The 27,979-nt window shown below is 45.5% G+C and overlaps 9 protein-coding genes across 9 annotated transcripts; 4 read left to right on the top strand and 5 right to left on the bottom strand.

Moving 5' to 3' along the window:
• Positions 1 to 1,030: 1,030 nt before the first annotated feature.
• Positions 1,031 to 1,900, top strand: GL218_01856 (uncharacterized protein; the record flags this gene model as incomplete). The annotated part of the gene is made up of 2 exons (XM_033578340.1): positions 1,031 to 1,716; positions 1,780 to 1,900. The coding sequence occupies 2 exons, from the start codon at positions 1,031 to 1,033 to the stop codon at positions 1,898 to 1,900; spliced, it is 807 nt and encodes a 268-aa protein (XP_033438640.1).
• Positions 1,901 to 3,991: 2,091 nt separating this feature from the next.
• Positions 3,992 to 4,992, top strand: GL218_01855 (Protein disulfide-isomerase; the record flags this gene model as incomplete). The annotated part of the gene is made up of 3 exons (XM_033578339.1): positions 3,992 to 4,026; positions 4,091 to 4,469; positions 4,570 to 4,992. 3 exons carry the CDS (start codon positions 3,992 to 3,994, stop codon positions 4,990 to 4,992), a joined length of 837 nt encoding a protein of 278 aa, XP_033438639.1.
• A 315-nt stretch (positions 4,993 to 5,307) lies between these two features.
• On the bottom strand, positions 5,308 to 7,419 carry GL218_01854 (putative transporter C36.03c; the record flags this gene model as incomplete). The annotated part of the gene is made up of 7 exons (XM_033578338.1): positions 5,308 to 5,633; positions 5,706 to 6,073; positions 6,152 to 6,417; positions 6,489 to 6,560; positions 6,623 to 6,802; positions 6,880 to 6,940; positions 7,007 to 7,419. 7 exons carry the CDS (start codon positions 7,417 to 7,419, stop codon positions 5,308 to 5,310), a joined length of 1,686 nt encoding a protein of 561 aa, XP_033438638.1.
• A 2,689-nt stretch (positions 7,420 to 10,108) lies between these two features.
• On the top strand, positions 10,109 to 12,012 carry GL218_01853 (25S rRNA (cytosine-C(5))-methyltransferase rcm1; the record flags this gene model as incomplete). The annotated part of the gene is made up of 2 exons (XM_033578337.1): positions 10,109 to 10,309; positions 10,396 to 12,012. 2 exons carry the CDS (start codon positions 10,109 to 10,111, stop codon positions 12,010 to 12,012), a joined length of 1,818 nt encoding a protein of 605 aa, XP_033438637.1.
• An 885-nt stretch (positions 12,013 to 12,897) lies between these two features.
• Positions 12,898 to 14,573, bottom strand: GL218_01852 (uncharacterized protein; the record flags this gene model as incomplete). The annotated part of the gene is made up of 3 exons (XM_033578336.1): positions 12,898 to 13,218; positions 13,353 to 14,157; positions 14,221 to 14,573. The coding sequence occupies 3 exons, from the start codon at positions 14,571 to 14,573 to the stop codon at positions 12,898 to 12,900; spliced, it is 1,479 nt and encodes a 492-aa protein (XP_033438636.1).
• A 2,939-nt stretch (positions 14,574 to 17,512) lies between these two features.
• Positions 17,513 to 19,177, bottom strand: GL218_01851 (Serine/threonine-protein kinase haspin; the record flags this gene model as incomplete). Its single annotated transcript, XM_033578335.1, has 2 exons — positions 17,513 to 18,208; positions 18,260 to 19,177. 2 exons carry the CDS (start codon positions 19,175 to 19,177, stop codon positions 17,513 to 17,515), a joined length of 1,614 nt encoding a protein of 537 aa, XP_033438635.1.
• Positions 19,178 to 19,657: 480 nt separating this feature from the next.
• GL218_01850 (uncharacterized protein) lies at positions 19,658 to 21,256 on the top strand (the record flags this gene model as incomplete). The annotated part of the gene is made up of 3 exons (XM_033578334.1): positions 19,658 to 19,730; positions 19,901 to 20,750; positions 20,884 to 21,256. The coding sequence occupies 3 exons, from the start codon at positions 19,658 to 19,660 to the stop codon at positions 21,254 to 21,256; spliced, it is 1,296 nt and encodes a 431-aa protein (XP_033438634.1).
• Positions 21,257 to 21,610: 354 nt separating this feature from the next.
• On the bottom strand, positions 21,611 to 22,387 carry GL218_01849 (UPF0045 protein ECM15; the record flags this gene model as incomplete). Its single annotated transcript, XM_033578333.1, has 4 exons — positions 21,611 to 21,689; positions 21,844 to 21,946; positions 22,057 to 22,162; positions 22,328 to 22,387. 4 exons carry the CDS (start codon positions 22,385 to 22,387, stop codon positions 21,611 to 21,613), a joined length of 348 nt encoding a protein of 115 aa, XP_033439580.1.
• Positions 22,388 to 23,311: 924 nt separating this feature from the next.
• On the bottom strand, positions 23,312 to 25,087 carry GL218_01848 (LON peptidase N-terminal domain and RING finger protein 3; the record flags this gene model as incomplete). Its single annotated transcript, XM_033578332.1, has 1 exon — positions 23,312 to 25,087. One exon carries the CDS (start codon positions 25,085 to 25,087, stop codon positions 23,312 to 23,314), a length of 1,776 nt encoding a protein of 591 aa, XP_033439581.1.
• Between the last annotated feature and the right edge of the window lie 2,892 nt (positions 25,088 to 27,979).

The following is a 27,979-nucleotide window of genomic DNA, read 5'->3' as shown; positions in this document are numbered from 1 at the left end:
AAAATCAACAGCGATATACCCGGATATATCTCGTGTACATAGACTTTAAGCCCTATTCTTTTTACCCCCTCCAGACCGCCAAGTGAGTTAAACATTAGCCTCTCTTAGGTTTCTTTTACGAAATATGGAGGTCATTTTACACAATCAATGCTTGTTTGCCGGTGGCCTCTTAGAAGGGCCAATCTGATCTTCTAAAATACTTCCTCGGTGGTACTCAGCTCCGCTGTTGTTCCTGATCCTAGTCCATTTTATAAGTGGTAAAGATTTACCATTTTTTGCGGAGTTAGTCCCCCCTGTCAGCGTCCGCCACCTAACGGACCAACCGACCGTCTCTATCTATCCGTCACCTTCACCTTTTGCTTGAAACGATGGTACATGTTCGACGCCGTTGCGCCACATGGAATATGACAATATGACCTAACAATGAGCCGAAGTAGATGAAAGTAAACAAGTCAATAGAATGGCAAAGTATTCTAAGAAGTCTTTGAAACGTATTTCTATAATTAACTTTTCTTCTTCTTCTAGAGCTTTCAAAGTGAACAAGGAAAAAAGGTAGGCCTTGTCGTTCAAATTGGATGGTAAAAGTCGAGTGGAGCGAATCCCATAGCATTTCGACATAACCCCAGTTAGTCTAACTTGCTTCCTTGCCGGTTCCTTGCCTACAACCTCCACCGCCGATGCATTGCTGATGTGCTCTTCTGTACAAACCCCTGGACACGCTAGCTGAAAGGACCATGGAGGTATCAATTCAGTTTAATTTCCCAACTCGCGAGGATCGTCCCCTATTCGGAATCCTTTGTGCTGCTCAAGCTATTAATACTCGACCGCCTCCATCAACACCGTCTTTCCTTCTTCTTTCCTTCAGCCCAATAAGCCATCACCGCTACTTTAGTGATTTAACTCAGCTTTGACTTCGGTCGTCCACTCTTTCACAGTACTCTTATAAGCTTTCAGCTTTTACATTCTTTTCACCTTTTTAAAACCACTTAAACTACTTGTTCGTTTACGTTCAATATCAAATACCTTCAAAATGCGTTTCGCCGGAGCCGTTTTCTTCGCTGGTGCCGCCATGGCCGGCAGCACCCTCTACGAGACTGACTTTGTCACCATTACCTCTTGCGGTCCCACTGTCACCAACTGCCCGGCCCGGTCTACCGTCACCAGCAGCACCGTCTACCCGGTGTCTAGCTCCGCGACCGTCCCTGGATACCCAGTCGAGACTCCTTCCGCGTCTAAGCCCGCTGAGGTCCCTTCTGCGTCCCAGCCTGGTTACCCCGTTGAGACTCCCTCCCAGTCTCAGCCCGCCTCCAGCCCTGTTCCCAGCAGCAGCAGCGCCGTCGAGAGCAGCACCAGCGTCGTTGTCCCTACCACTTCCAGCTTCAACAACGGCACTATTCCCTCTTACCCTACTGCTACTCCTTCCTCGTCTGCTCCCGGTGTCCCCTCGGGCCCGGCCAGCAGCCCTTCTGAGACTGCTCCCGGCTACCCTACCGGCCCCGCTGGTTCTCCCTCTGGATCCGCTCCCAGCGCTCCTTCGGAGACTGCTCCCTACCCTACCTCGGTGATCCCTATCACCTACACCACCTGTGTCCCTACCACCAGTGTCAGCTACTCTACCATCACCGTCAGCCCCTCTGCTCCCGTCGGCACTGCCCCCGGCGCTCCTGGTGCTCCCGGTGCCCCTGGCAACTACCCCACTGGCTCGTACACTGCTTCGTGAGTAATCCTATAAAATTTACAACTTTATCTCTAAGTATCAAAGCTAATATTTGAAATCAGCAACCCTCCTACTGGCTCTTACCCCACTGGCAGCCCCATCCCTACTGCCGGTGCTTCCACCATGGCCGGCTCTGGTCTCCTCGCCGCTGCTGCCGGTGTCGCCGCTCTTCTCTTCGCTTAAGCGAACAAGCTTGGTTTTCTCTGTTAATGATTCGAAAGCCGTGAAGGCAATGTCAATATGAGGCGTGAACTAGAACGGTTCGGTTGCATATGTACTTAATCCTTAATAGCGTTAATAGGCCTCGAATGCCTACGAAAATTACTTCATTCGATGTTTGTTTTCCAATGACTGGTTTTGATTCGCTGTGAATTGTAGAATAGTAGCTTAAGATTGTAGGTTCTAGTTGTAACTCGTCTGGCAGGGTAGTGTTGTAATTTCCTATTCGGTAAGGTGGATGCTGATCTCCATCTGATCCTTCGTTGTCTAATTTCCGATCCCTGATGTAAGATCGTCGGGAGCCATCCAATTGGAGTTCGGTACCGGTTATTCTTGTTAGCTGTCGGGAAATTATGCGAAGAGGGTTCATTCGAGGGTAACTTTGCGTTTATTGGGCCTCGTTGGTTGAAGTAACACATTCGCGGCTGTGTTCTGTTTCCCATAGCTTTTGTAAGTAACGTCACACGGCTTAGGCAAATTTCAGTTGCTTCGGGCGTTTAGATGTCACCCCTGAATCTAAAATGCGCTATGCATGTCCTCATAGCCTCAGCAGATATACCGTTTAGCTGTGTCTACGCGCTACATTCTCCTGTTACGTATGGATATCTCAGTTTAAATGCAAGTTCAAGACCAATGGAAACGTTTCTTACTTCCGATATAATACCATTAGGAAACTTCACTAATATATGCATTATGCACGACTATCTTTGAGTTATTACGTCGTTGTCTGTTTATGGTGATAATTTACTCAGGCCTATCCTAAGACTAGCACCAGACGACATCACCAGAGTCTAGACGGTCAGTATTCACTTCATTATAGGCCTTCGTGTGTGATTCAGGTACTATCATTTCACTATAACTAGCCATTTACTAATGACATATACTGGCCTATTGAGTCTAGTAACTTTAATCCATCATGTTTCCGTTCTATCATTCTAGCTACATATATTATCATTTTCTTTTGTTAGCCCTTTAAACCATGTGGCTATCTATAGGCGCTATAACCCATTTCACTTTGTTATTACAAGTTAACTAGTAGTATTTACATGACTCTTTTCGTAAGACTCTATAGCTTTCATATCGTTACTTTTACCCCTTCCGTACCTCTTATAAGATACCATAGCCTTTTAACATGAGACCCCTTAGAGCAAATTAATGTCGCCCGTGATTGATATTTTTCCAGATTGACAATTTCGATACATCAAGGAGTCACCATATAATTAGTGTAAATAGAATTAGTATTCCTACTATATTCATCAACTTTGATCGTCAATAGGGGCGAATGCAGCTTCGACATATAATACGCCAAGATATGGCCGACTTAACAGTGTTAGACGGACCGTCAGCTAAATCAACTAAGTGTCCCTTATCCAATATAACTCCATACACTACGAACTAGTCGAAACTAGACTACTACCTCATCACCTGTAGCTAATGACTTTAGGAGAGCTCCAATATGATAGATCCTATTTTATTCCATGTTCACAATTATTGTATGTGAGTATTAGGATTCGAAATTATCGCCTAGTGATCTTTCAAATCCAGCGAGCAACTAGCAATCATGTCACGACTCGCGACAATTCTTCTATGTGTTTATACACTATTCTTTAGTATTGCATATACATGGGAACATCTCTCAGAGTCTGATCTTGAATCTATGCTCAAGAATGACAAAACAGCAACTGTAGTCGCTTGTAAGTGAAGAGCAGTTTGACCTGGCTTGATTATCCTACGGCATAAGACTAACATTTAAACAGTTATATATGTGAGTCTTTCTACCGGGGAAAAGTATTCTAAGTTAGGCGGAATCTGACATTTATTTATGATAAAGCCTTCAGAGTTAGTACTCTCACAATCCCTATTAATTTAGGCCAAGTGCTAATATAATATGAGTAAAGTAAGAAGACGGAATATTTAGAGACGGAATGGTCACTAGCCCTTCCCGAGGCGAAACTGCCGTTCGTTAGTATCGACTGTACGACGAATGCTGCCATATGTTCTTCACACGGAGTCTCTTCATCTACAACTGTGAAATTATTTAGCAAGGGAAAACCTATGTCGACATACACAGGCCCTCGAAGAGCGACAGCGTTCGTTAATTCTCTGGGACTTGAGTCTACATATAAAAAGTAGAAGTCAACTGATTACTCGCAGTCTTCTCGCCTGGGCTGACCGCGTACGGCGCCCCGTTATTTCAGAGGTTAGTACTGCGACGTTAGAGGATTTCAAAAAGGTAGATGAGACAGTCTTTATCGCCTACCTTAGCATAGACGATGAGGCATCCAAGGCTGCTTTCGCCGATGTGGCGGGTCGGTACCACGAAGAATTCACGTTTGGAGTGGCTACCGATGACGATGCTCTGGAGGCAGAGAGGGTGGCTGCGCCGGCCGTTAAGTGTTATAAGCCACTCGACGAGGACACACATGACTTCAACAACCCTTTAGATACTGCCGCACTAGAGGCGTTCGTAAAGGAGGCCTCGCGACCAGTCATAGGAGAGCTTCTACCACATAACCACCAGCGGTTCCTCGACGTGAGTTTATTTCAGAATTGTTCCTTCATGTATCTACCAATGATATAGTTATATCTATACCTCAACTGGAAATAGCGATAACTTACTAAAAACGATGTAGCGTGGATGGTCAATGGTCTACGTTTTTGCTGCTACGGAGGCAGAGCGTGCTGGGATACGAAAAGACTTAAACAAGATGGCTCGTGGGAACTATAAGAGCCTAACCATGGTCACCGTCGATCCCCTCGAGTTCCCCGATCTACCTGCAAAGCTCGGTCTTGATCCAAATGTGCTCCCGGCCGGTGCAGTCCATCAGCTTTCGAAGGATAGGATCTATCCTTACCCCAAGGGCAAGGGGTGGACCTCGAGTGAGGTTCAAGGCTGGGGTCTAGATGTCTGGCAAGGACGTATCAAGCCCTGGACGCCACCCGGCGTGACGACTACATACGATGACCTGGGTGGGCGGATCAAAGCTACGCAAAGGATATCCATGAGAAATATACCAGGTGTCAAAATCAAGGTGGCGGGTCGCGATGAGCTCTAAGACTATTCATACTACTGGACAAAGTAGAGATTTGTAATTAACTATATAGCTAAACATCTTAGCCACCAGGACTCTATTCGATAGGTATTCGTATCCCGTCGTGGCCCAGTAAAATTATTCTTATTCCGCTCGAACGCCCTACTCTATCCAAATGCTGCGTGATGATAGATGATAAACCACTGCTACGTATAGCATTCCCAAAATGACTTTGATTTGTTTTTTTTCCAAAATCGGGTGCTATGTACTAGCAGTTTAGGAAATCCATCTCGTTCGCCCCATGATACTATTACTTAGATGTGTATAAAATGCATTAACTCAATTCGACTCCTCAGCCGACTTCTCCAACTTCTCGGGCTTCACCGGCGAACCCGGCGGGCCGCTGTGGTCGTTTCTCGTGCGCATCTTCTCAAGAACCTGAGCAGCCTCGGCGGCGAACTTGCACTTCATGCGGATACGCTTACCGTACTTGTAGAAGAGGAACGGGAAGGGTAGACACGCGAGGGCGAGGAACGCGGGGATGGAGCTCGCCCAGTGGATCCCTAGGTTGTTGTACATGGCCGTCGTGAATAGCGGAAAGGCGGCGCCGAAGATGGATCGGATGACGGAGTTTGCGGCCAGGACTGAGGCGGCGTAGATAACATCTGCTTCTGGGTTAGATACATCCTTGAAACATGTGCTGTTGTTTTGTGATAACTAGGGGATTTAGGACTTACATGAGTCAATCATATAGTTCATCAAGCTGAGGAAGACAAGGACTAATCCAGTAGCAAAGAAACCAGATGCGATGATGGATACGATCCAGTGAATGTTGGGACCGCAAGTCCATGCGAACCAAAATAACCCGACGGGTAATAGGACGGAGCCGACTAGAGCGGGCGGCAACCTTGCTTCAGGCGGAGCGTTCCCTCCATGAGCTGCCATGGTCTTGGCGTATCGTGTATTGTCCCAGATGCTGTACGTGACCGCAACTATCATACCGACGGCGATACCCAGGAAAGCTAAACCGCCGACACCTGCGGACCACCCACGATTCTGCTGGTAGACGATTGGGAAGGCGGCGAACATCATGTATAGGGTTCCGCTGAAGATAGGGGTTAGCACTCTCGTATATTATTTTATAGTTTTGCATTGGACAGGAAATATTTTAGGAAGCACATACTACACGATAGCCATATAAAGCGAAGTAAGAAGAACGATCGGTTCGCGGAAGAGCAGGATCCAAGGACGAGACAAGGCAATCTTGAACTCCTGACCAACGGTCTTCTTGGGCTTGCCGGCATCAAGCTTGGACACGTAAACATTTCCAGTCATCTCGGATAACTTCTCTGCTCGTCTGCGGAGGAGGATGGGTGCGTATGTCTCAGGAACGAGGAAGGTGCAGATAAACCATAGGAGACCGGTGAAGCATGCCATCAGACCTTCAACCTATTACATGAATGAAGAGTTAGTAGATATTAACTTGAGGAGAATAGGGAGTTGAATGGTTGGTTACGTACCCATCGCCATCCTCCTGCTGTACCGAGGAAACCACCAGCGATTGGACCAATAGATGGACCAAGGAAAGGAGCCTAGAGAAGAATAATAATTAGTTCTCGTATAGTTGTAGTTCTAGATTGGGCGAAGAACATACAGTAGCAAATATAGCAGTAGCCAAACCTCTGTCCCTGGCGGTGAACATGTCGGCGATGACTCCGCCAGAGTTAGTCAGGGGCGAACTTCCGATGGTACCAGCGAAGAAACGGAGGATAATAAGGGACTGAATATTCGGAGCACCCGCCGCGCCGGCATTGAACGCGGTTAAGCATCCATACTATAGAAATTTAGTGTCAGTAATTGTTTATAGGTAGCTATCTGGTAAAGGGGTTATGGAGCCAATAATAAACTCACCGTAACGAAGAACAGTAATTGTCTACCGTACATCTCAGACAACGGAGCCCATAATAGCGGCCTATAGATGACAAGTCAGTATGATAATACCCCGGAGGAAATGAGAATAATATAACCCGATACGTACCCTACAGCAAATCCGAGGACGAAAAGCGAGATACCCAGAATAGCGATTTCCTCATCGACCCTAAACTCGCGAATAACCTCACCAATACCCCCTGAGTAAGCCGTCGAGACGAACGTAACCGCGAGCACGGCGATGGCCTGTAAGGCCGTGATACCCCATTTCTTCCCCGTGGAAAACTTCATCGGATTCTTAGGATCCTCGGGTAGAAAGTCGACTATGAAAGGGTCGTCCGTCGTCCCGCTTCCCCTGTAGTTCCATTCCATCACCGCTGGAGTAACTCCGGGAAGATCGAACTGGCGTTTCCAGTATGGTAGTTTCTCGTTTGGCTTCTGTGCTTCTACATCACGCCGAGGAGGTTGTTGTTCCGTTATGGTGGCGGACGACTCGTCCGAAGACGATTCGGGCGACGACATGATGGATAAGTCGTGATAGTTTCGTATAAGATCGAGGTGTTTATTTAACTTACAAAAATATATTTATTTCTTTTTTTATGGCTTGAGTGAAGAGCAGAGGAAGCTTATATTATCTATGAGGTATGTATACCTCGGTAGGTATGTATGAATGTATATCGTAAATGTATATTGTATATGAGAAATTCCCGACCAGAGGGATCAGCCAAGGAAGCCCCTGCGGACGAGCTATCAAAGTAATATATAGGTCCTGCTGGGGAAATATTTGCATATTACATTTCCTTTGTTTAGACACGGATTTAGGTACTTATGGATACCGTCTGGTGTAACACAACCGGCATCTCGCTGCTCGGTTCTTAGGTACAGATCGAGTCTACTGAAAAAAGGTATTGATTTAATGGTAAAAGTACTGGTTTATGTGAGGTTTGTTTGGAATGATACATCCTTTGGTCTACAAGTTATGCAATGTGATTCAGCTGAAGACTTTATTTTTGAGCCTTGCCTAACTCTTCTCCGTGCCTGTTGAGTCCGAGGAATACCTCTAATACCTACACCATGTCATGGATGTATGTTGGTGTTGGTGGGTATCTATGACATAAGCTCCGGAGTCTCATTGTTACATCCTTCAATGTTCTAGATGTAGTACCAGATGTAATACTTGTTACCAAATGACACTTCCCAAACGGGACTTGCCGGAGTAAGCGACGTCAATATTTGTAAATCGTATGGATTCTTAACCTTGATCAACGTCTAAACGTGTACTAATCGTACTAATCGGTCCCAACCTGGCGGGACCGTGGGACCTTTACAGGTTTAGACAGTGATGATGATGATGATGATACGGGGTTTATTCTAAAACCGATCCGACTATATATTTAGTTACATACCGATATCTGTCAATATGTTGGTTGGTAATGTTTTTTAAGGGCTTGATGATTATTTTAATTTTCAGCGTTTTATGAAGGTTCGATTTAAGCATAAAATTTCACGATTTGATTAACGACTTATAAAATAACTCTAATGAAGCCAAGTACCACTAACTTACTATTAGGTAACTTCTCTTTCCCTTATTTATGATTGGTGAAATTATAGTGTTTGCTTGTTATACCGCACTGACAGGACGTACAAGATGCACAGGACGGGATTCAATTACGACGAATATGTAGCCGCACGTTTGTGTTGGTTGCGAAACCCGTCCCCTTTCCGAGAGTCGAGAGTGTGAGACTTATACCACACCAATCGATAGGATGGCGCAACTTCCATATCATATGCAGCCCTCGGGGCTGTATTTTTGTGATAATTGAGAGAAAGTAAATCTACCGAAGCCGAGGTCTAAAACAGGAATCGCAGTTGCGTGGCGTCCCTTCGATCGCGTGGACCTATCAAGCTTACGAAGGATCTTATGGAGTCTTATGAAGACGGTATAATCAAAGCTCCGACCATCCGACTTGCCTCTCAATAAAGAAGATGTCTGTATAAATGTGAGGCACAATAATGGATCTTATTAGTAGATGCGGACTTGGCTGGCCGACCCTCCGCCATCTCTGTCTATTTCATCTGCACATATGTAAAATTGAGCCTTATTTGTATTTTGATTGGTTGGAATACACGTCACTGACTTATTTAGTCGTATGTCGGAAAGTTGATAAGATTGAGATAATTACAACAAATAGCAATTCACATCACCGAGCTGAGAAATTCGTTTACAAGTTTCGAGGTGTTATTTCGGGTCCGTGATAAATACCAGAATTTTGATACTCATAAGAGACAACCCCGTTCGATTCGCAATGTTGCAAAAACCCGTTCCGATTTCCTCACTGGATCTGGGTCTTCGGGAGGGCACATGGCTGCATCTGATTGACAATACAGTCGGCCCTTCCACTTACGGTCCCCAACCTGCAAGGCTCATCACACAAAAGTATTAACACACGACTGTCTGTTTAGCTGCGTGAGATAATTATACGTAGGTACCTAATCTCATGGTTTAGTCCGGACAACGATCGCAACTGTTGAGGTACCTAGCTTGACGCCAAGACTCCGGACGAGCGTCGAGGAGTACCTAGATTTTCAGCTTTCATGGACAACAAAGCTAGGTAATGAACGCTTGGATCTCGATCCTTGAGGATATAAAACATACGATGCCCTTTTCTAGGCTTTTGGGGGGGAATGATTTATCGAAGTTGCCTAGGTGAAGTGCTCTCGATAAAATGAAAAGTGGCGGTAAATGGTCAGGTATGTCTCGTACTTATCGATGACCTAAACAAGTCTTAAGCAAGCTGGGTAATAGTTCGAAGATCCTACTCTTACATGCTAATGCAGGTGTTGGTGGAAATGTGTAGTGTACGAAGTACTTGCACAATCAAAGCAACCTGGAAACCTTGGAACATTTAAAGATTCAAAGATGGCAAATCAGCCGCAGGGTAATAATTATCAGATGTGGCTAGTAATATGTACAAAGTTAAATTTATAGGTACAATATGAATCTGGGTTAGGTCCATAGCTCTATCCTTAGCGCGTAGATTGCCGAATTGTTGCATGGTAGATTTCCTTATCGATTAAAGATCCCGACCCAAGATTTTACATTTTGAGTTACACGTCGCAAACCTTCACTCTTACAACCCCTTGTACAAGATATACGGTACAACCAACGTCCTGTACCCCTGAGCATGCGGCTGAACATGCTCCGGGAAGAATGTCTCTGTATCATGAGACAGCCGATATATTATCGGCAACCCCATCTACTGGCGGCAACTTGAAAACTCGCATCTTTGGGAAGAAGGACCTAAAGTCTCCTCAGCAGCAAGTCTACGCCCTGGCTTTGGAAACTTGTAAATGGAGTCCCGTGTTGAAAGAAGTCATTGATAATTCGGACCTTTTGCGTTACGAGCGCAAGGTGAGCACCCTTACCTTAAAAGTTACTCAATAGGAAAACTGCTAGCCTCTTACCCCCAGCCCTGCTAACTACCTAGGGATACATAGCTTAGCCCCTTGCTGGCTCTGCTGCTTGTCCATGACTTCATACTATCTAAGAAAGGCATTGCACTTCCTGCTAGTCACGGTCTCAGGGCCTCTATTGAGCGGCATAAAGCGCGCTTGAATGCCGAGTTCACTAGGGCGCGTCTACGGAGGAAAGCTGGGTCTATCGAAGTCCTTAGGGAGCAAGTAACCGCCGATTTCTTAGGCGGGACAGCTGCTTATCCACGATGGGTGCGTGTGAATGTCTTAAAGACTACCATTGAGGATCAGTTAGCAACCACTTTCGTTGCTTTCACTAGGGTTCTAAGCGTTGGTGAGGTCACGGCTGCTCCTGGGAAATTCCTATATGTCGACGAGCATATCCCAAACCTGGTAGCTATACCCCCTAGCTTTGAGATCACCAAGACGACAGCATATACATCTGGAGCTATAATATTACAGGACAAAGCTTCTTGCTTTCCCGCATATCTACTGGACCCTCGCGCTGAAGATGGCGACGTCATTGATTCTTGTTCGGCCCCTGGGAATAAGACAACACATCTTGCAGCCATCGTACATTCTCGGGTCCCAGAGAAGGAAGAATGCAATCAGACTGTATATGCATTTGAGAAAGATCCAAAGCGTTCGCGGACCCTAGAAAAGATGGTAAAAATAGCTGGCGCCAAGGAAATAACGAGAATGAGCTTCGGCCAGGATTTCCTCAGGGTTGATCCAAATTCCGAACTGTTCGCAAACGTTGGTTGCTTGCTTCTAGATCCCAGTTGTTCAGGTAGTGGTATAGTTGGCAGAGATGAAATGCCCGCGATATACCTCCCTGACGTCCCAGGCGCGTTCAAAAAGCCGCTTCCTAACACAAACCGTAAGCGGAAGCGTGATGACTCTGAGGCTGGTAAGAATACGGTACAGCCGATCATGGTCGATGACGATGGGAAGGAAACGGTAGTTACCTCCGAGAAAGAATTAGAGGCACGCTTAGAAGCACTATCATCATTCCAACTTATTCTACTACTTCACGCCTTCAAATTTCCTGCTGCAAAGAAGATCACTTACTCAACTTGCTCGATCCACGCCCAGGAGAACGAGCAAGTTGTCCTGAAGGCTCTACAGTCCGACGTTGCCAAGGAAAGGGGCTGGCGCATATTACGGCGAGATCGGCAAGTCCGAGGTCTACGCGAGTGGCCGGTTCGGGGATCCGTTGAGGCGAGCGACGGAGATTCCGAGGTTGCCGAGGCGTGTATTAGATCTTATAAAGACGATGGGCGGGGTGTCATGGGATTCTTCGTCGCTGGTTTTGTCCGCGATGTGAAATCTGCTTTCGAGGATGGCGATGGTCCTTATATTCGCGATGATAGTGGTCGCATTATTAGAGACAGTATGGGTATGCCGACGTATAAGCCGGGGTATGATCCTAGTTCTACGGGGAGTTGTAAGAGGGTCGATCAATCTGTACAAGCTGATGTCACTCGGCATGGCGCGGACGACGGAGAGAAGGAAGAGGAAGAGGACGAGAGAGAAGAAGACTATGATATGGATTCTGAAACTGCAAGCGACTTGAGCAGCGACAATAGTAGCCAAAGCGATTCTGATGAGGAGGAGTGGAATGGTTTTGATGATCTATGATACCATTTGTATAAGATGATATTCAACTTGTTCCATAACCTGAATAAAAAGGATGAATCACTATTAACGGTGTAGGTATGCTAGAATCATTACTACATTTGCTTATATATCTCATACACACCTATCCATGCCTAGATGGATATACCCAATAGTCCAATGTATATCCACGACATCTCAGATATATAGTTCAAATATAGGATAGAGATCACGTTTATGATCAAGACACCGCTTGATATATTCAAACAATGTTCGTTAAGCCCGATATACGCGGAGTGAGACTTGAATAGGGTGGAGGGGTTGACTACTGTATAATTTAGTTGGTATAGATTGCAGGAAGCTTGATATGTATATTTACGAAGTATTATGAATTATCTAAGTTATATTCAGATCTATAACATTTTTACTGAAGTCCAAATTGGATTCCAACGAGCATAGCTCGGGACAAAAGGGAACACTAATCACACGGACAACTGCCAGCTATAAATGAATCGCTCAAAGTACAGAGTTAGATATACTCTATGCAAATGTATAGTCAATCGAACAATCATGTTCATAAATTGTATATGAATATGATACATCAAGAAGTGAAGATGAGCGCAAGCTACGTATCCTCTAAATGTGACTCGTACATCGCCCAATTTTAAGTGCGTCCCTGATCAAGGTATCGACAGCGAGGCGTCGCTAGAATTTTCTATGTCTCGCGGACTTTTCCCGCCCTACATATCCAAGAATAATAGCAAATCAAAAACGTCCCAATATCACATGCCCTCCCATGGATCCTCTATGATGCGACCGACCCTCGACAGCGCCACGCAATCCCTACAAATTCGTGTATGGACATAGAATCAAATAATTGACTGGTTGGTTGGCCACTCGCGCCCTTGCTTATCGGCGGCCGTGTACGTTGTGCTGGTGGCGCTTGATGTGGCCATGGCCGTGTAGGGGAGCACGGCGTCTGCGGGCCACAGGCGTGGCTTCGGGCTGCACAGTGGTAGTCTCGGTGACGTATACGACATCCCAGACGGTGTCAACATTGGGATCGCTCTCCTCGGACGATTCCTTTACTGCAGCGGCGGTGACGACAGGTGCTGCGGCCACAGTAGATGAGCTGGGTCGCTCAATAAACGCATTTCCGCTAGGGACAGAACCCGACTCGACAGTCGAAGATTGCGCAGAAGATTCCTGGGCGGCGCTGCTTGCCTTGTACTATGGCATCCAGTGTTAGTAACAACATTTATATAACTTGGTCCGTTCCCGGAGTACTAGGTTATGTTCAAGAGGCAAAGGAAGAAGGCACCGAAACAAGTTGTCAAAGAAAAATGGGTCCGGGAGTTACTCACGGTCGAGGTGGCAGGCTGCTCAGAGGAAGAGTCAGAGTCAGAGTCGCTGGAAGAACCCTTGCCCCAACCAGTAACCGGGCAGTTGAGCGGGAGGGACTTGAGAGTCTGCGAAGCCTTCACCATGGTACCGACAGCAGGCTCGATCGTGCAGTCCTGGTTGTCGTTGACACCGCCGGGAATATCAGGACAGTTCTCCATACCGAGAGTACCAACATTGCAAGTGTCGATAATAGTCTTGAGGGTGTCCTGGTCCCAGCCGGAGATAAAGTCACCGTGTGAGCTGTAACCAGTAGCATCACCGTTGGACAGAACGAAAGGCTGGGTCTTTCCATCAGGGGTCCACCTATCCTTGAACGAGGGAGTATCCCAGTAGACCTCATAGAAGAGGTGAGGGACGTGGATCCATCCGGCAGGGCAGTTGAGTAGCCCGTTCTCAGGGGTAGGCCATGCCATGTTGTTCTTGTAGTCATCAAGACCAGCCTCTGGGTTGTAGCACGAAGGGAAATGGATATCTTGACGGAGGGGAGAGTAGGTGCCGTCGCAGTCGTAAAGGGGGAAACCCGCACCTGCGCCCTGGTTTTGGGGATCTTGAAGACCGGCCATGGTTCCGTCAGAATCCACAGGGTAGGACGGAGGATCGTAGCTCTGTCTAGGGCAAGTCCATTGAACTGGCTGGATTGGGCCCCTGGTAGGGTCAACATTGCCACCACCTCCAAATTTGGGAGGATCCCTGGCTTTGGTATCACCACTCAGCATCTTCAACCCAACGGGAAACGGCTCAATAGTGCTGTTAGTGGGTTCGAAGCTAAACATTTGTTAGATAAATCCAATATATCTCACTCATAAACATTATAATAGGAGAACATACAAGTAGTACACATTCATGTAAAACAGGGGTACCTTCTCGAAACTGCCATCCTTAGGATCTTGGAAGAAGAGAGATGGAACCCAGTAGTTGCTCTTGTCGTTCTTGATGGTGGTCGTAGTACATTCCGAACTTAAGAGATCGTCACCCTTTGTGGAAATGCCAAAGTTGCTACCTCCCATGATACTATGATAATGGGTTGCTTCCGTTCCGGGGTTGACGACAGGATCAATAGGACCTTCGGTCAAGAACTTGTGCTGGCCGGTAAAATGGAGGACGGCAAAGGTCGAGTCCGTCTTCTGTGCCGCAGCCGTAGCGGCTACGGAGGCCAGAGCACCAACAGTTGCGTACTTCATGTTTGCTTTGCTTTTCGTATGCCTCAAAGTATCTGCTCTATTGTGATGGGCAACTGATTGTAGTGCCTAGAACTTTTTTGTTTCAGGGAATGATATTCTTTAAATGCTAACACCGGACCAAGCCCTTAATAAGGATTGACTGACGAAGTAGTCTGTGGGCGGTGATTTGAAGTCTCGACTTGAGCGCTGATAGGGGGGACCAGTCCAAGAAAGAAGGAACAAACAATATATTTGTTTGGTAAATGAACGGTAGACTCAGCCGGCGGAGCTCTGAAAGAGTGTAAATCGCGACAAGCAAATGAGCGAATGGTTAAAACCCAAGACAGCGGATAGAGGTCTGCAAGGTGAAGAGGCGGAGAGAGGGAGAGAAGAAAAATTAGAAGACTACGGAGGAGGTTCGTATATTAATTAGTGGACCATGATCTTTCAGCCTATGGGGCGGTAGGGTATGGTCGTATGGTAGACAGGCCGGCTCGGCAAGAAAATAGAAACCATCTGATAGTAGCTTCGGTACCTTATGCAGGTGTAATTCAGACATGCCATGGTAGGCAAGGTAGGTTAAGGTAGATTGACGTGAAGGTGGAGATTTAGAAAGGGGTTGGGTGGGCTTTGGTGGATTTTGGTAGGTCAAGCTGGACTGGCTGGACTGGCTGGGCTGGTTTGGGTTGGAAGACATTGCATGATAGGTCAGTCATCCCATGCCACACGCCTGCAAAGCTAAGTAGAGAACGGTTGGCGCGAAGTTATTCGTCGATTCGTCATGCAGGGGAATGGCAGGGCATCAGGGCAGCAGGGCCTAGCGGCAAATCCGCCCCAAAACGACCGAGAGAGAAACCAGAAATTCGAGGATTTGAGCCGGGAAAAAAAAAAAGGTAACCCTCTCTATGTAAATCTAAGCAAAAGAAGACTTGCGGTAAGGGTCCTCCCCCTCTTTTACAATATAAATAAAAACCTACATACAGATGTAAGTACGTTTGTATGTATGTATGTAGGTAGGTGATTGGCGGTGGTAAGAAACAACATAAGACCTACATTGTTCCCCCTATTGCAATGCTTGAATGCGTGATTAAAAAGTTCTATGTATATCGAAACAGAGGGTCCCCATCTTGTTCATCTTGTTCATCTTGTTCATCTCCGCCCAGCTCCTTTTTTTCTTGATGAATGAATAAGTATTATGGAATAATCGATTAGGACCTGGGATCGATTGACTAGACTAGCCGGGATCAAGTTTCGTTTGGTTTCTATATTAGTTTCCATATTCCCTGGTAGCCTGGCAATTGTCTTGTTCTTCCGCCTTGTCGAGGATCGAAGCGGGATGGCGGGTTGGAGGGCTAGAATTTACAGGGCCACTTTAGTGGGATGACGACGAGATGTCGCTGATCATTTCCCCCTTAATAAAAAAAAGGAAAACCCAGTCCTGCCAGGTACGAAGCATGGAACTCGGTACCTATGTATATTTTATCTCTATTAAGATCGAGTGGGATCTGAAACACACTAATGTGGGTCATTGAAAAGTATAAACTTGTTCATGGTTATTCTATTGGTCCTAGAGACCGGATGCTACCGCTATTGGTAGGTAGATATTAGGGTATTACATACATAAGGAAGGTACCTGGAAGCATTTACATAACAACCCCTAAGACCCCTTTTACCAATTTGAGGCTACAACTTGGAATCTGCCAACCTCCTATCCACGTAGTTATTTACATAATACTTTGCTTACTATACATCAACCTCGGCAAGGAGTATATGCCCAATATCCCCCCTTACTGTAAAGGGATAAATGTTTGTTATTGTTATTGTTATTACTATTCCTTCTTTCATAACTTCATGTCGGACGAGTACGTGTCAACCTTTAAGTCGAGCATACGTATACACATACGTCGAAAAAACTTGATATATTCAAGCAGCATTGAACACATCCACTTAGTTACGTAGTACTACGTAAGGCCCACCAAGGCGACGGGACACGATGTTACACCGGCTATTGTTTACCATCCCGACGGGAACTCATCGTATTAAACCCAGCCCGGCAAGCTAGACATGGTGGGCAAGCTGAAAAGTAAAATTGGAAAAATCAAGCCGCCGCCTTGCCATTGCGCGCGGCTGGAAAACTTGATCTGCGTGCCAATCGATTCTGTAGACGCTGATCTTTCCTTGGCGCGAAAACACATTATTCGTAGGGGCCATAACTATAACTCCCATATCGGGGTCGCATTCAGCGCTTCACTAATAGGATAGGATACAATAATGGCTGAGAATATAGTTCACACCGCATCAGGTGAGTTCAGGTAACGCGAGGTCTCTCTGTAGGTCGAAGCAATAAATATATCTAAATATATTAATAGCTCCCGCTGCACAACGTCGTACCAAGCTATAGCAAGTCGCGTGTATGGATGATTGGTTCTATGAAAAGGAACCGGGTCAATACCGGACGACGTAGATTAAATAGACTATAATCTCATGTAGGTCCCCGAGCACGATCTGTTTCTACTTTTTGGTGCGATTCGGAGAATATCTATATTCTGTCTGTGTTGGCGATGATAACTAGATAAGATCGACTTGATCAGCGGTGCATGCAGTGAGGAGATACGATCTCCCTTGACACTTATACGAGCTTCGACCAAGTCAAAACTGGTTTGTGCCATTTTAAGCCTTCCGAAAACAAGATATCAGGATGGAGTATGCGACTTCCCCCAGTAAGTATAGTAGCAAATCGCTCTTACATCCACCAGCATGAATCATATATCAGCTTCAGACGTAGTCACGTATAGGCTATCATAGCATGATTAACAATTTATATCAAATGGTATCCTATATCCTTTCCTTAACCTTAACCACTGTAGACCAATACCGGTCCATAAGCCTGATCCTGTAGCCCCTTAATCCGAACGCCGTTGATCGACATATCTATTTCCGCAAGCTTACACAGCATTACGTTAGCGCCTTCTAGGCGATCTTCTCAGATATGCTTCTGCAAAAGTTTCCTCATCTATCTCCCTTCCTAAGTCATTAGTCGTCAGAATCGATAATATCGATTTCTCGACTTCATCCCGCATACCCATCAACTGGTCCTCTTCTATCCATCCCGACTCCAGTGCGAACCTCACGATATCACTAGCACTTCCGAAGCCCGGTACATTTTCAGCAGCATCAGGGTCGAGGTACGTCCAGAATTCTTTCGTGGCGCGCTTAAAAGCATTGACCTCTTTCTTGGGTCCCTTGAAATGCTTCACCATCCATTGGTAGATATACGCAAGCCATAATACATTCGTGTAAGGTTCGTGTTGAGCCCAGCAAATTGGGCCGTCGATTCCCTCTTCGTAAGGTGTCTTGTGACTTTTTGGGGGTAGACACACTCGGTCTCCTCGCAGCATAAAGGATCTCATACGTCTATACACCTGGCACTGGGGTGCGTGTTCGCTGGTGAAAATGCTTAAATCCCTTTCTAGATCATAAGCAATAGGTAATGAATCTTCGTCCTCGTAGTTGGCGTGAGCTCGAGAGAGCCCGTAATCGAGTATCGTTACATCGAGACCAGAAAATCCAAAGCAGCTAGAACGCTCCCGGTCTGCCGTGGGAATCGGTTCTGTCATCTTACGAATACATAAATTTCCCTCGTGAAGATCCCGATGCTAGTACTGTTAGTTTAGGGCGTCTGGTGAAATGGGACTCGATCTACTAACCTCAAATTCTATATGAGCTTCGGCACGAGCGAGCGCGATGGTGACGTGAAAGAATATATCCCATAGCTGGTCGGCAGATTCCAGCTCAAAATCCTCAAGTGCCGTCCCCGCGTCACCTAGCTCAACCACTAGGAACTTGGTGCCAGGCAAGTATCGGCTTGGCGATGGATAGAATTGAAGTCTATCTGGATCCTGCCGTTTTAACTTCCTGTGAAATGCCTGGTGTGTCTCGAGTAACTCCTTGCAAGCCTTCCCCTGAACTATGTATCTTTCCTTATAGACGACGAAACCTGGTATGTCGGCAAGCCACTCTGAGATCTTTAATTCGCCCATCAAGTCCGACTCGGAATGTGGTTCTTCGTCAACAAGCCCCGATTTTTGTTGAGGTTTTGTTTGTGCCTTTATCGGTGATTCCATCCGGATAACTTTGATAATGCTAGTCCCGCGTTCGTTCGTCACGCGATAGACTTCCGCATAAGAAGCCTCTGCTATCTTGACGATTTTATCGCCCGGTGGGCATATGTCGGCCCAGGAAAGCACTTGTAATTCCTTTTTTTCTTCCCCATCCTTAAGTTGATCTTGTATTTCTAGCTCAGGTGGGCTTATTACTGGGAGTCTTCGGAGTTGAGCCGGGGTAAGGGGTGGTGGTGGTTTTAGGAGAGCCTGTTGTTCTTTTCGTCTAGGAGAGCGTCGGAGTGAACCTGGTGGTGTAATGTTTTGATCTTGTATCGCCATAGCAGAAATCCCTCCAACCAATTCCTCCAGCACTTTTTTATCGGAACTATCATCGTCTTGTTCTATTATTACTTTCTGGGGCTGATTTCGCATTGGTGTCTTTGGTAGGTCGACAAATAATCGATCGGCTTTGGGTTTCTTGGATTGTTTTCCATATTTACGTAGAGAAGTTTGTTTCGACATTTTCTTCTTGTTTGTTCCTCTGGTTGGATTCTAATAGCATTCATTATTTATTAAATGTTGTCTATGCGTTTTGGTTTTGGTTTTGGTTTTGACTTTGACTTTGACAGCCATAATTTAGGTAATTATTGACTTTAAGTTCTTTGACTGCAGGTTGCCGGGTAACAGGTCTAAACCTAATGCATTACGTTTTGCACAGTAGAAGTTTAAGCCACAATTTGTTTAGGGCCAAATGTGGAGAACTCTCCCCAAAACCCCAACTCATAGGTGTGTGTGCACGTTCCAATTCTATGGTTTAAGTTATAGTTTTTAAGTTTTGCGGGCAGGCGGGTTAGGTAATTAAGCGATTTATTGGAGATTGCTACCCAGAAGTAGAGAAAGCTCCAAATTGTTCCACGTCTCTCGATCCTCGACCCTCGATTTTCGACTCCGCCTTCTCAACCTCGCCGCGCACATCAAAATTCCGCGACGAGTCCCGCAACCATGGCGGACTTTTTAAAGAACTTTGTTGGAGGTAGCAAGTCTAGTGCTACTCCAATTCCCTCCGCCGATTCAGGTAAGTTATATCCCAAGTCGCATTCACAAACTACGCGACAAGAATTGCTTCTTGAACACCTGGCCTGGAGTCAATACCCGACAAATATATAACTCTTACACCTCAATTCATTTACCAGCATATCTACTTATCTAGGTAGTTAGTTACATAACTAACACTCAACCTTCTAGACTTTGCCGACTTCGCCGATGCGCCTTCACCAGCGCCTATACCATTCGAGACCGTCCCTAGTGGTACTGGCCTCGGTGGCCCTGTGCCTACTGCTCGTCCGTATACGAAATGGTATAATATTCATGAGCGCCATAGTCTAAGCGAATTCCGAGCTGAGGGTATCATATTGGTCATCATTGCTGTCATCTTCACCCTGCACTTCATTGGTACGAAACTCAATCGCACCAAGGCGAGAGCATGGATCAAAGCCCACGCTCCAATCCTTACCGGTGAATTCGCGCTTGTCGGCTTTCGTGGAGTGCCGCAGCAATCTAACCAGGATCCCGAGAAGCTGCTAAAGGCTAAGAGCTTGTTTGAGTACGCGAGTTATGCGACTGGCCGACAGAATGTCGCCTTCATGGATATCAAGTTGACCCTGAAGAAGCGCTTCAACCCCGTAATGACTGGTTTGGAAACTGCCTTGAGTTTCTTTTTCGACAGCTTTGCTGCCCCCGAGGATGCGGTTGAGGCTGTTATCTACCCCTTCGATGGCAAGGAGGCTCAGATTGTGCCCGCCCTACCAGGCGCCGCTGAGCTACGAAGCAAGGATTCCAAGAGCTCTTTCGATGGGTTTGTCTGGGCTATTGTCAACAAGAACAATATGAGGAAGCTCCGAGAAGATCGCTATGACTTATCTATTACCTTCACTAAGGACAACGCCAAGCTGCCCATCTGGACAACAGTCATGAGCGAGAGCGCTGAGGTTACCCAGACGCTACTGACAGATGAGCTTGCCTCGGCTATCAAACAAGCTGGTGATCTATTTGAGTACCTCATTATCAGCGATCAACCCGTTGACAAGCCTACTAAGTAAGCCCTCCCTTTAGTAATAGTACGCACTCTTTGTTAGTTATGTATAACCTGATGCGGTTACACATAACAAAGACGATACAATTTACTGCCTGGATTCCTACGAAGAGAAAAGTTGCTAAATGTATTATAGGATGGATGAAACGATTCCTCGCAAGCGCCTTTACCTACGGTACCGTCTTCCGTCGTCTAATAACTACGATGATCTTGCCCCTCTCCTGGCCTACTTCGTCCGGATCCCTGATCACTTAGCGTCGTCTGCCCACTTCCGACCAGAGATCCTACGCAAGATCAAGGTTGTCCGAGACGAGACCATCAAGCAGATCCAAAAGGCAGCCGAAGAGGAGAAGGCCGAGGAACGACAAGCTGAGCGCGACAAGGCAAGGAAGGCTAAGCGCGATGCCGAGCTCAATGCCTTGGATGCTAAGGCGCAGAAGAAGTACCTCGAGAAGGAGAAGGAGAAGGAACTGCGCAAGTCATCAAGGAAGCAGACCGTCCGCGCGTAGAATACGCTAAGAGGTAACATGCGGTTAGACCACCGCGACGTTTTCCTGCCCAAGAAAAGAAAAGGACAGCCGCTATGTAGAGACGAACAGACGTATCTAGTAGGGTCTGATGCTGTTCTCGTCGTTGAGCCCAAAATTTGACGTGTATATGTAGTATATATGTAGTAGGAAAATGCCTGGGGTGGAACATGTCAGGTGTACGCTAGCTATGTCTGTTTGAATATATGCATGAAACTTGTTTAAATTGTTGCTTATCGCTCCGTGTTGCCTGTCAGTACGTAAGGGTTACAAAGACTATTCATCGTGTCTGCTATGGTGGAGTTCGCCTCCTACTTTAAACCGAATAACTAATGCTTAAGAGCTGGTAGTTTGCTTTGCTAAAAGATCCTCAACACGCTTGACCTTGTCTGCCGCTGTCTGCTTCTTGTCCGTCCTGGAGATAGTAAGAGTATAATATTAGCCAATATTGGATCTATAGGTCGAGGGAAGGTGTAGCAGTTAAGCGTGGATGTTATAGATGGATATACGAGTAGAGCGATAACTTTAGGCTGGATAATAAGCCCAGACAAAAGAAATATAAGACATACCTAGTCCCAACCCTCATCGACGACTGCACACGAACAACACCCTTAGAATGGACTACACTATGTGCCTGTCCGATGACTTTCATGACTTCGTCCCATGATCCCTCTATGTACTATCAGTTAGCACCAGACATGCAATATAACGGGAAAACAAGAAAACATAATAAGAAGGTGATAAGATATGGTAGTTGGAGAGTTGGAGATGAGCTAGCTTACCAACAGTAGTCCCCGCAGAATGCATCGTGTAAGTGAGTCCACTGGCCTTAAGCAGCTTCTGCACCTCGGCTACTTCCTCTGCGACTGAGACATTGCCTGTGCCGACCTATACATGCACATTACGTATATTAGTTTATATGAGGCTATAAGTGCTGTGAATACTATAAAAGGTATATCAAGGTATCGAAGCAATATGTATATGCGCACATAGCAGGTATAAATAAGATATGTGTAGGAAGCGGATATAAAGGCCAGGTACAAGTTAACTCACGGGAATCAAACAGAAGTCAGCATAACACCGTTCCGGCGTTGCAACATGCGTATACTCCATAGCCGACCGGAAGCGATGTCCTAAACCTGCTCTTGAAGCCGTTGGACGGATAGACGATAAAGCAAGGAGTCGAGTTAGGTGCGACGACTTATTCCGTAGTAGACCTGGGAATAATGTGAATGAAGTAATGGGCATTTACTTTATGTAGGAGTGTGTATTTGCGAAGATTAGATGATTATAAGTGAGTTAGTCGCAGTTGAGGTTGAGGTTAATGTTATATCAAGCTTAACAAATGATGTAAAAGAAGCTCAACTAATAGCAAAATCCCCGCAAATTACATAGAGCTACATTAGGTAATTACATAAGACATATAGCGTATATATATTATCAGTATTCGTACTAGCACGAAGACTAGGTACACAATAAGATCCAACGTATTCGTGATAGTTGTATCCGTATAATGCATAGTATTACAAAATACAGTCTTACTTGAAAAAGGGGATCTTCATTCATCTCTCAATGCGGGAGCTATATACAATATCATCCATCCCCTTTTCTCAACAATCCTATCAATCCTCAACGACGACGATGACGATGTATGCGTGATATAATGCGTAGCGCGCTAAATAGCAATAGACAACTCCTCAGCTCTAGATACCTACACGGCAATGCTAGCGCTATGATGGTATCACTAATATGATAAGCATGAATGAATACTTCTTCAAAGCCAATTCTTCCAACAATAACTCCCGCATCTTTCTATGATCAAGACAGGGTTGCTTGTTCGTAGCCCACCTTAAATAGGTCGTAAGTCAACATCGTAACGATAACATGTATATATGAAAAGCCTGTTACAAGACGAGGCAATCGGAAATGGTCCTGGAAGCATCCATCAATGCGTCAGTAATCAGGACCCAATCTGTAGCGAGCTTAGCTTTATGAAGATTAGTTATCTCATCCTCTCTCTGAGGTATCGGGTATAACCTACCACCGTTTGGCTTTGCCCATGTGTGAAAGAAGAGAATGTGTTACTAACCATCTGTTCGCCTCCCATTCTATAATCCACCGACAGCATATCTTACACCGCTCCCGCACGCTCGAAGTGCCTAGGAGCTTATACTTTTCCTCGTCCTTAACCGGTAGAATGCTAGCGAGCCACCAGGGGAAGAGAGTCGGGTCCGCAGGACATTCGCCGTAGATGGCTAAAACTCGTGAATTTAACCACGCTACGCTCTGCGCTCTCACTCTTCTAGCAAAGTCCGCACCTACCTCGACCAACTCTCTAGTTGACATCGTTTCTATGTCATCTAGCGACACGGATACCGGTAGAGACCGAACGGGTACGACTTCTGGATGCGTTTGTCCTGGACTAGGTGGTGCGGTTGCCAACCCCCTCTCGCTATGAGAGCGCATCGTTTCCTCCGCCTCTATAGCTTCCTCCTCCGCTACGCTGATGTCATCGATCTTCTCGATATTACCGACCATATACCCGTCTAACCACCCGTGCCGGGTCACCCGGAATCGAGAAACACCAACTGTCTCCAAGAGGCTCCGCCCATCTGCGAAAGATTCGATATTAACTATGCGAAGTAACGTTCCAATTTCCAGAAACTCAGGCTCGCCAGGCATATGATACTGGTTATGAAGTACCATACCGAATGTTCGGTCGCCTTCCATCGCCCGTCGGATCATTAAGCGGTAGCGCGGTTCGAAAACATGAAGGAACGTAGGCATACGTGGGAACGAAAGCGTACAGACAAAGAGCGGGATGTCGAACCCATCCTGATTTGCCTGCTGTTCGAGTGTATACGCTTGCGCACGAAGCGCTACGAGATCGGCCCAGAACCCATCGATTATCTTACACAGTCGATCGTTAGAAGGGTAAGATTGCCGGTTGACCTGAGCCTGTATCGACAAGGGACGCCTGCATATAGCGCAAAGATATGAGTGGTCCAAAATGCGGTGGAGGCAACTCCGACAGAAAGTGTGACCGCAAGTTGTCGTTAAAGGGTCTAAGAACAAGGCGTAACAGACTTGACAATCCATTTCTGTTCTAACAGATTCCTTTAACCGCGCCAACATGGCCACATCAATCTGCTCTACCTCATCAGCCCCGGTACCTACAGAGGAGTAAAATACCTCGCTCCCATAATCCAGCTTGCCAAGTTCTGCTAGTGTATATGTCGCGACAAAGCGAGCTCCTTTTAACACGAAAGGTTCATTCGTTTTATGCGCAAGCGAGGGAATCCCCGCAATGTCCCACTGATCCTGCACCGTGATACTTGTAGAAGTATGGGAAACATCCATCATATCTCGATCCGACTCGACAATCCCGTTGATAGTGGCTAACGCTTTTTTCAAAGTGACATCAACAGCGCAGTCTCCGAGCGCGTGTTCCTTTGCGCAGTCATCAAAGGGACATTCAAACCCACGAAGCCGGTTAGCCGTCGCAGGCCACGAGATATTAGTTCGGACATGTGTCTGAGGTACACAGTGCTTGCAGAGGCTGTGTCCGCAGGGTAAAGTCGTCGGCTCCTGCAATATTTTAGAGCAGATTTGACATTGAATGAGCCTTACGATTTGCCTGATATCCTTGACAGCGTCAAGATGCAACTCGGAAACCGTCGAAGGCAGCTCGGCCTCAGTAGGGGTTGGAGTTAGAGAACCATCTTTCTCGAGATGAGACTCAGAGGTCGGACTCTCGGAATGATTCGACGAAGGCGAGCTCGACGTATTCGAGTTAGACTGTATCGAGGACATGAAAATGTTGTTATATAATTTGGACACCGGGAGTGAATGAATAGATAAGTTGTCTCCAGGATTATCTAAGATAGTGTCCCGTCGTGATAGGTTATACAAATTTTTTTTCTTTTGCAGTTCTCGAGCCTCGCTGCTTGGATGGGTTACTTATAACCGATAACGGAAGGTACAAAAAAAGGAGAGATAAATATGTAGAACCACGACGAGATCTATGTGGTACTCGAAGTCGGAAGAATTACGAGTAGCCAAGTGAGATTAACTAAGGACAAAGACCTAACGTGTGCTGGTCCGTAAGAGTTAAACAGAGAGTCGCGTGGTAGTGGAATATTTACGGGGTTCCATGGGTAGTTGAATCATGAGCGATTATTTTATAACGATTCATATAGAAGGAAGTAATTATCCAGATATTCAACATGGGTAAAAATAATAATATTATTATTAAAACCTCAGATAAATCTCATAGGGGGTGGGGAGTTGTATTTAGTTAAAGGAGGTGACATAGAAACCAGGAGGGGGGACGCCTAAAAGCGTAGGATTGGGGGACGACGTCAAGAGAAAGGTGGTATATAGCAAGTCTGTAGCATGTTGTATGTTAAAAAGATATAGAAGTCATCATACATTTTCCCTCCTAAGATCTAGAAATAGGTTAGAAGAGTGAAGTCGGAAGAGTGTTGGAGAGGAAATGGGAAAAAAAAAAAGTCCTGACGTCGTAGGGGTACTTCCAGCTGTCGTCAAAGACAGAATTGAAATATGTGATTGGTTCGTGGGACGGTTAACGTGGACTGATGATCTCGATGAGACAATCAAAAGCCCAGTAGAGCCAATAGTAAAGTGACACTAGAGGGGTTAAGAAGAGCAGAAGGGAAAGAAGGGGAGAAGTGGAAAGGAAACAACTTTCCAGCATTCCATCAGTAATCCACTAACGATTAGTTGTGGTACTAAAGACGGTATCTAAGCCATAATAGGTAAGGTGAAAATATTTCGCTGTGGATCTATCTGCAGGACCCTTGAGTTGCTAGGGTTTAGACAAGTCCTGATATTTTAATATTCGATATAGCAATAGATGATATCAACAGTTCCAATAATAGAGCTGTTTTCGTATGAGTAGAGAAATTATATGTCAGTTTCTATGCAAATAGCATGTTAAAGTTACGCTGTGAAAATATTATGTTTGACACTTATATATATGATAATGACCTCATGTCGAACGAGAGCACGAACTAATATTATATGCGGGGAGTCGGGGCGACAGAAGACTAAAGCATCTGGGGTATCCATTACCGTAGTACGTAGTAGTATACATAAATGTACCGGTAGTTTGGTATTTTATCAAGCGGTAGTATTGGGGATATTCTTTAAATTCTCCTATTCCATGACTTATACGCGATACGGTCGGGTTGATGGTTAACCCAAACTTGCTACCTACTCCCGATTTAATCTACGAACATGTTAATACTACCTTTATAATGCAAATAATCATATACGTACATATGTCAAAGATGATTTGTTAATATCTAAACAACGTGGTATATCGGTTCGTACCACCTCAGTCCATGTTTCTCGCCAACATATGACGAATCATCTTTTAAAAAAAAACTTGGTGTAGCACCAAGAACAATCCTAGTATTAATACGACGATACTAAATTTATACCCGCATCCCCGATAGCAGCCCCGGCAGTCGAAATATATAAGCAAACTTGAAGCTATTTCTTCGCGGTAACTACTAATGTAAATAGAAAGTGTAAATCGATCTCGAAACTCCGTAATTTTGTCCGAGCATCGACGCTAACTAAAGTCCTATAGTTCCTCAGCCTGTCTCAAACATAATATCTAGGTACCTATCACTAATGGGGTATTAATAATCTTCACAATACAGCGTGTTGGGAGATCGTCCTCGCTACATAGGTATATAATGTATTACTTGTACGTAATCTAGTGTATCTCGACTTTTTAACTGACGTACGCACGTATATTTAGAGAGACATGTCTAACCACATTTCTGTTTTGGCCAATGGTGGAACTTGATTTACCTATCATAGGGCTTACAGAGGCTTGTCTTAGCTTAGCTATCTTTGGACTACTCATGATATAACTAGTTGGTTCTAAATCAAGCTTCTTATAGTAAATAGCTAAAGCTATCCCCAATATAAGCAAATACTCGACTATTGGAAGGGCGCATACACCCGAACCGCCACCATCTCTTTCTATCCTCCCCTAACCCAGCCCAGCTCCAACAGCCCGGCGGCTCTATTCAGCCTCGATCTAGTATACTAACCACTGTCCCTTTTTTAGTAGCTACCTAATGTAATTAAACGAACAATCAGCCGCCTCATACATAAAATGCTTGGAAGCCAAATGTATGACGCTAACATACGAGGATCTTCTACGATTCCAACCAAATTCATAGATGCTCGTCCTCCAGTCCCCTCCTCAGTGGACCTGAGCAACCCCTCTTCTTTTATCATAGAAGTAATGTAAGTGATTCGCTACGCTACATATTCCACCGTACGAGCAAACGAACTCCAAACTCCAAAAAAGCCCCGGATGCATGCATCCGATTCGTGCATTTAGTGTCTCTTACGCTATTTAATTATAAGAGCATATATTAAATATTTCCAGAGCGTGAGTTGTCATGTAACTATAATCCAAACATCTATTCTCTTAACTCACCGCCTTCATTCATAAAAATATATAAGATAAATGTCATTAATAAGAGACAGTTAACATCACACTTATATTTATCATTCTCGCATCTTCTCATCTTCTCATTTCAACACGTACGTCTTTAAATATTCGAATTCCCAATATGAACATATTCTTCTTCTCAAATCTAACTAGATTTTCTATCCGAACATACGAAGCTATATACCAGAACGATAGTTGAATAGTCC

This window comes from Daldinia childiae (assembly GCF_008694065.1).
Source record: "Daldinia childiae strain JS-1345 chromosome Unknown Scaffold2, whole genome shotgun sequence".
NCBI lineage: Eukaryota > Fungi > Ascomycota > Sordariomycetes > Xylariales > Hypoxylaceae > Daldinia > Daldinia childiae.
Note: the sequence above shows the minus strand (reverse complement) of the source record. Positions and strands in the feature narration are given on the sequence as shown.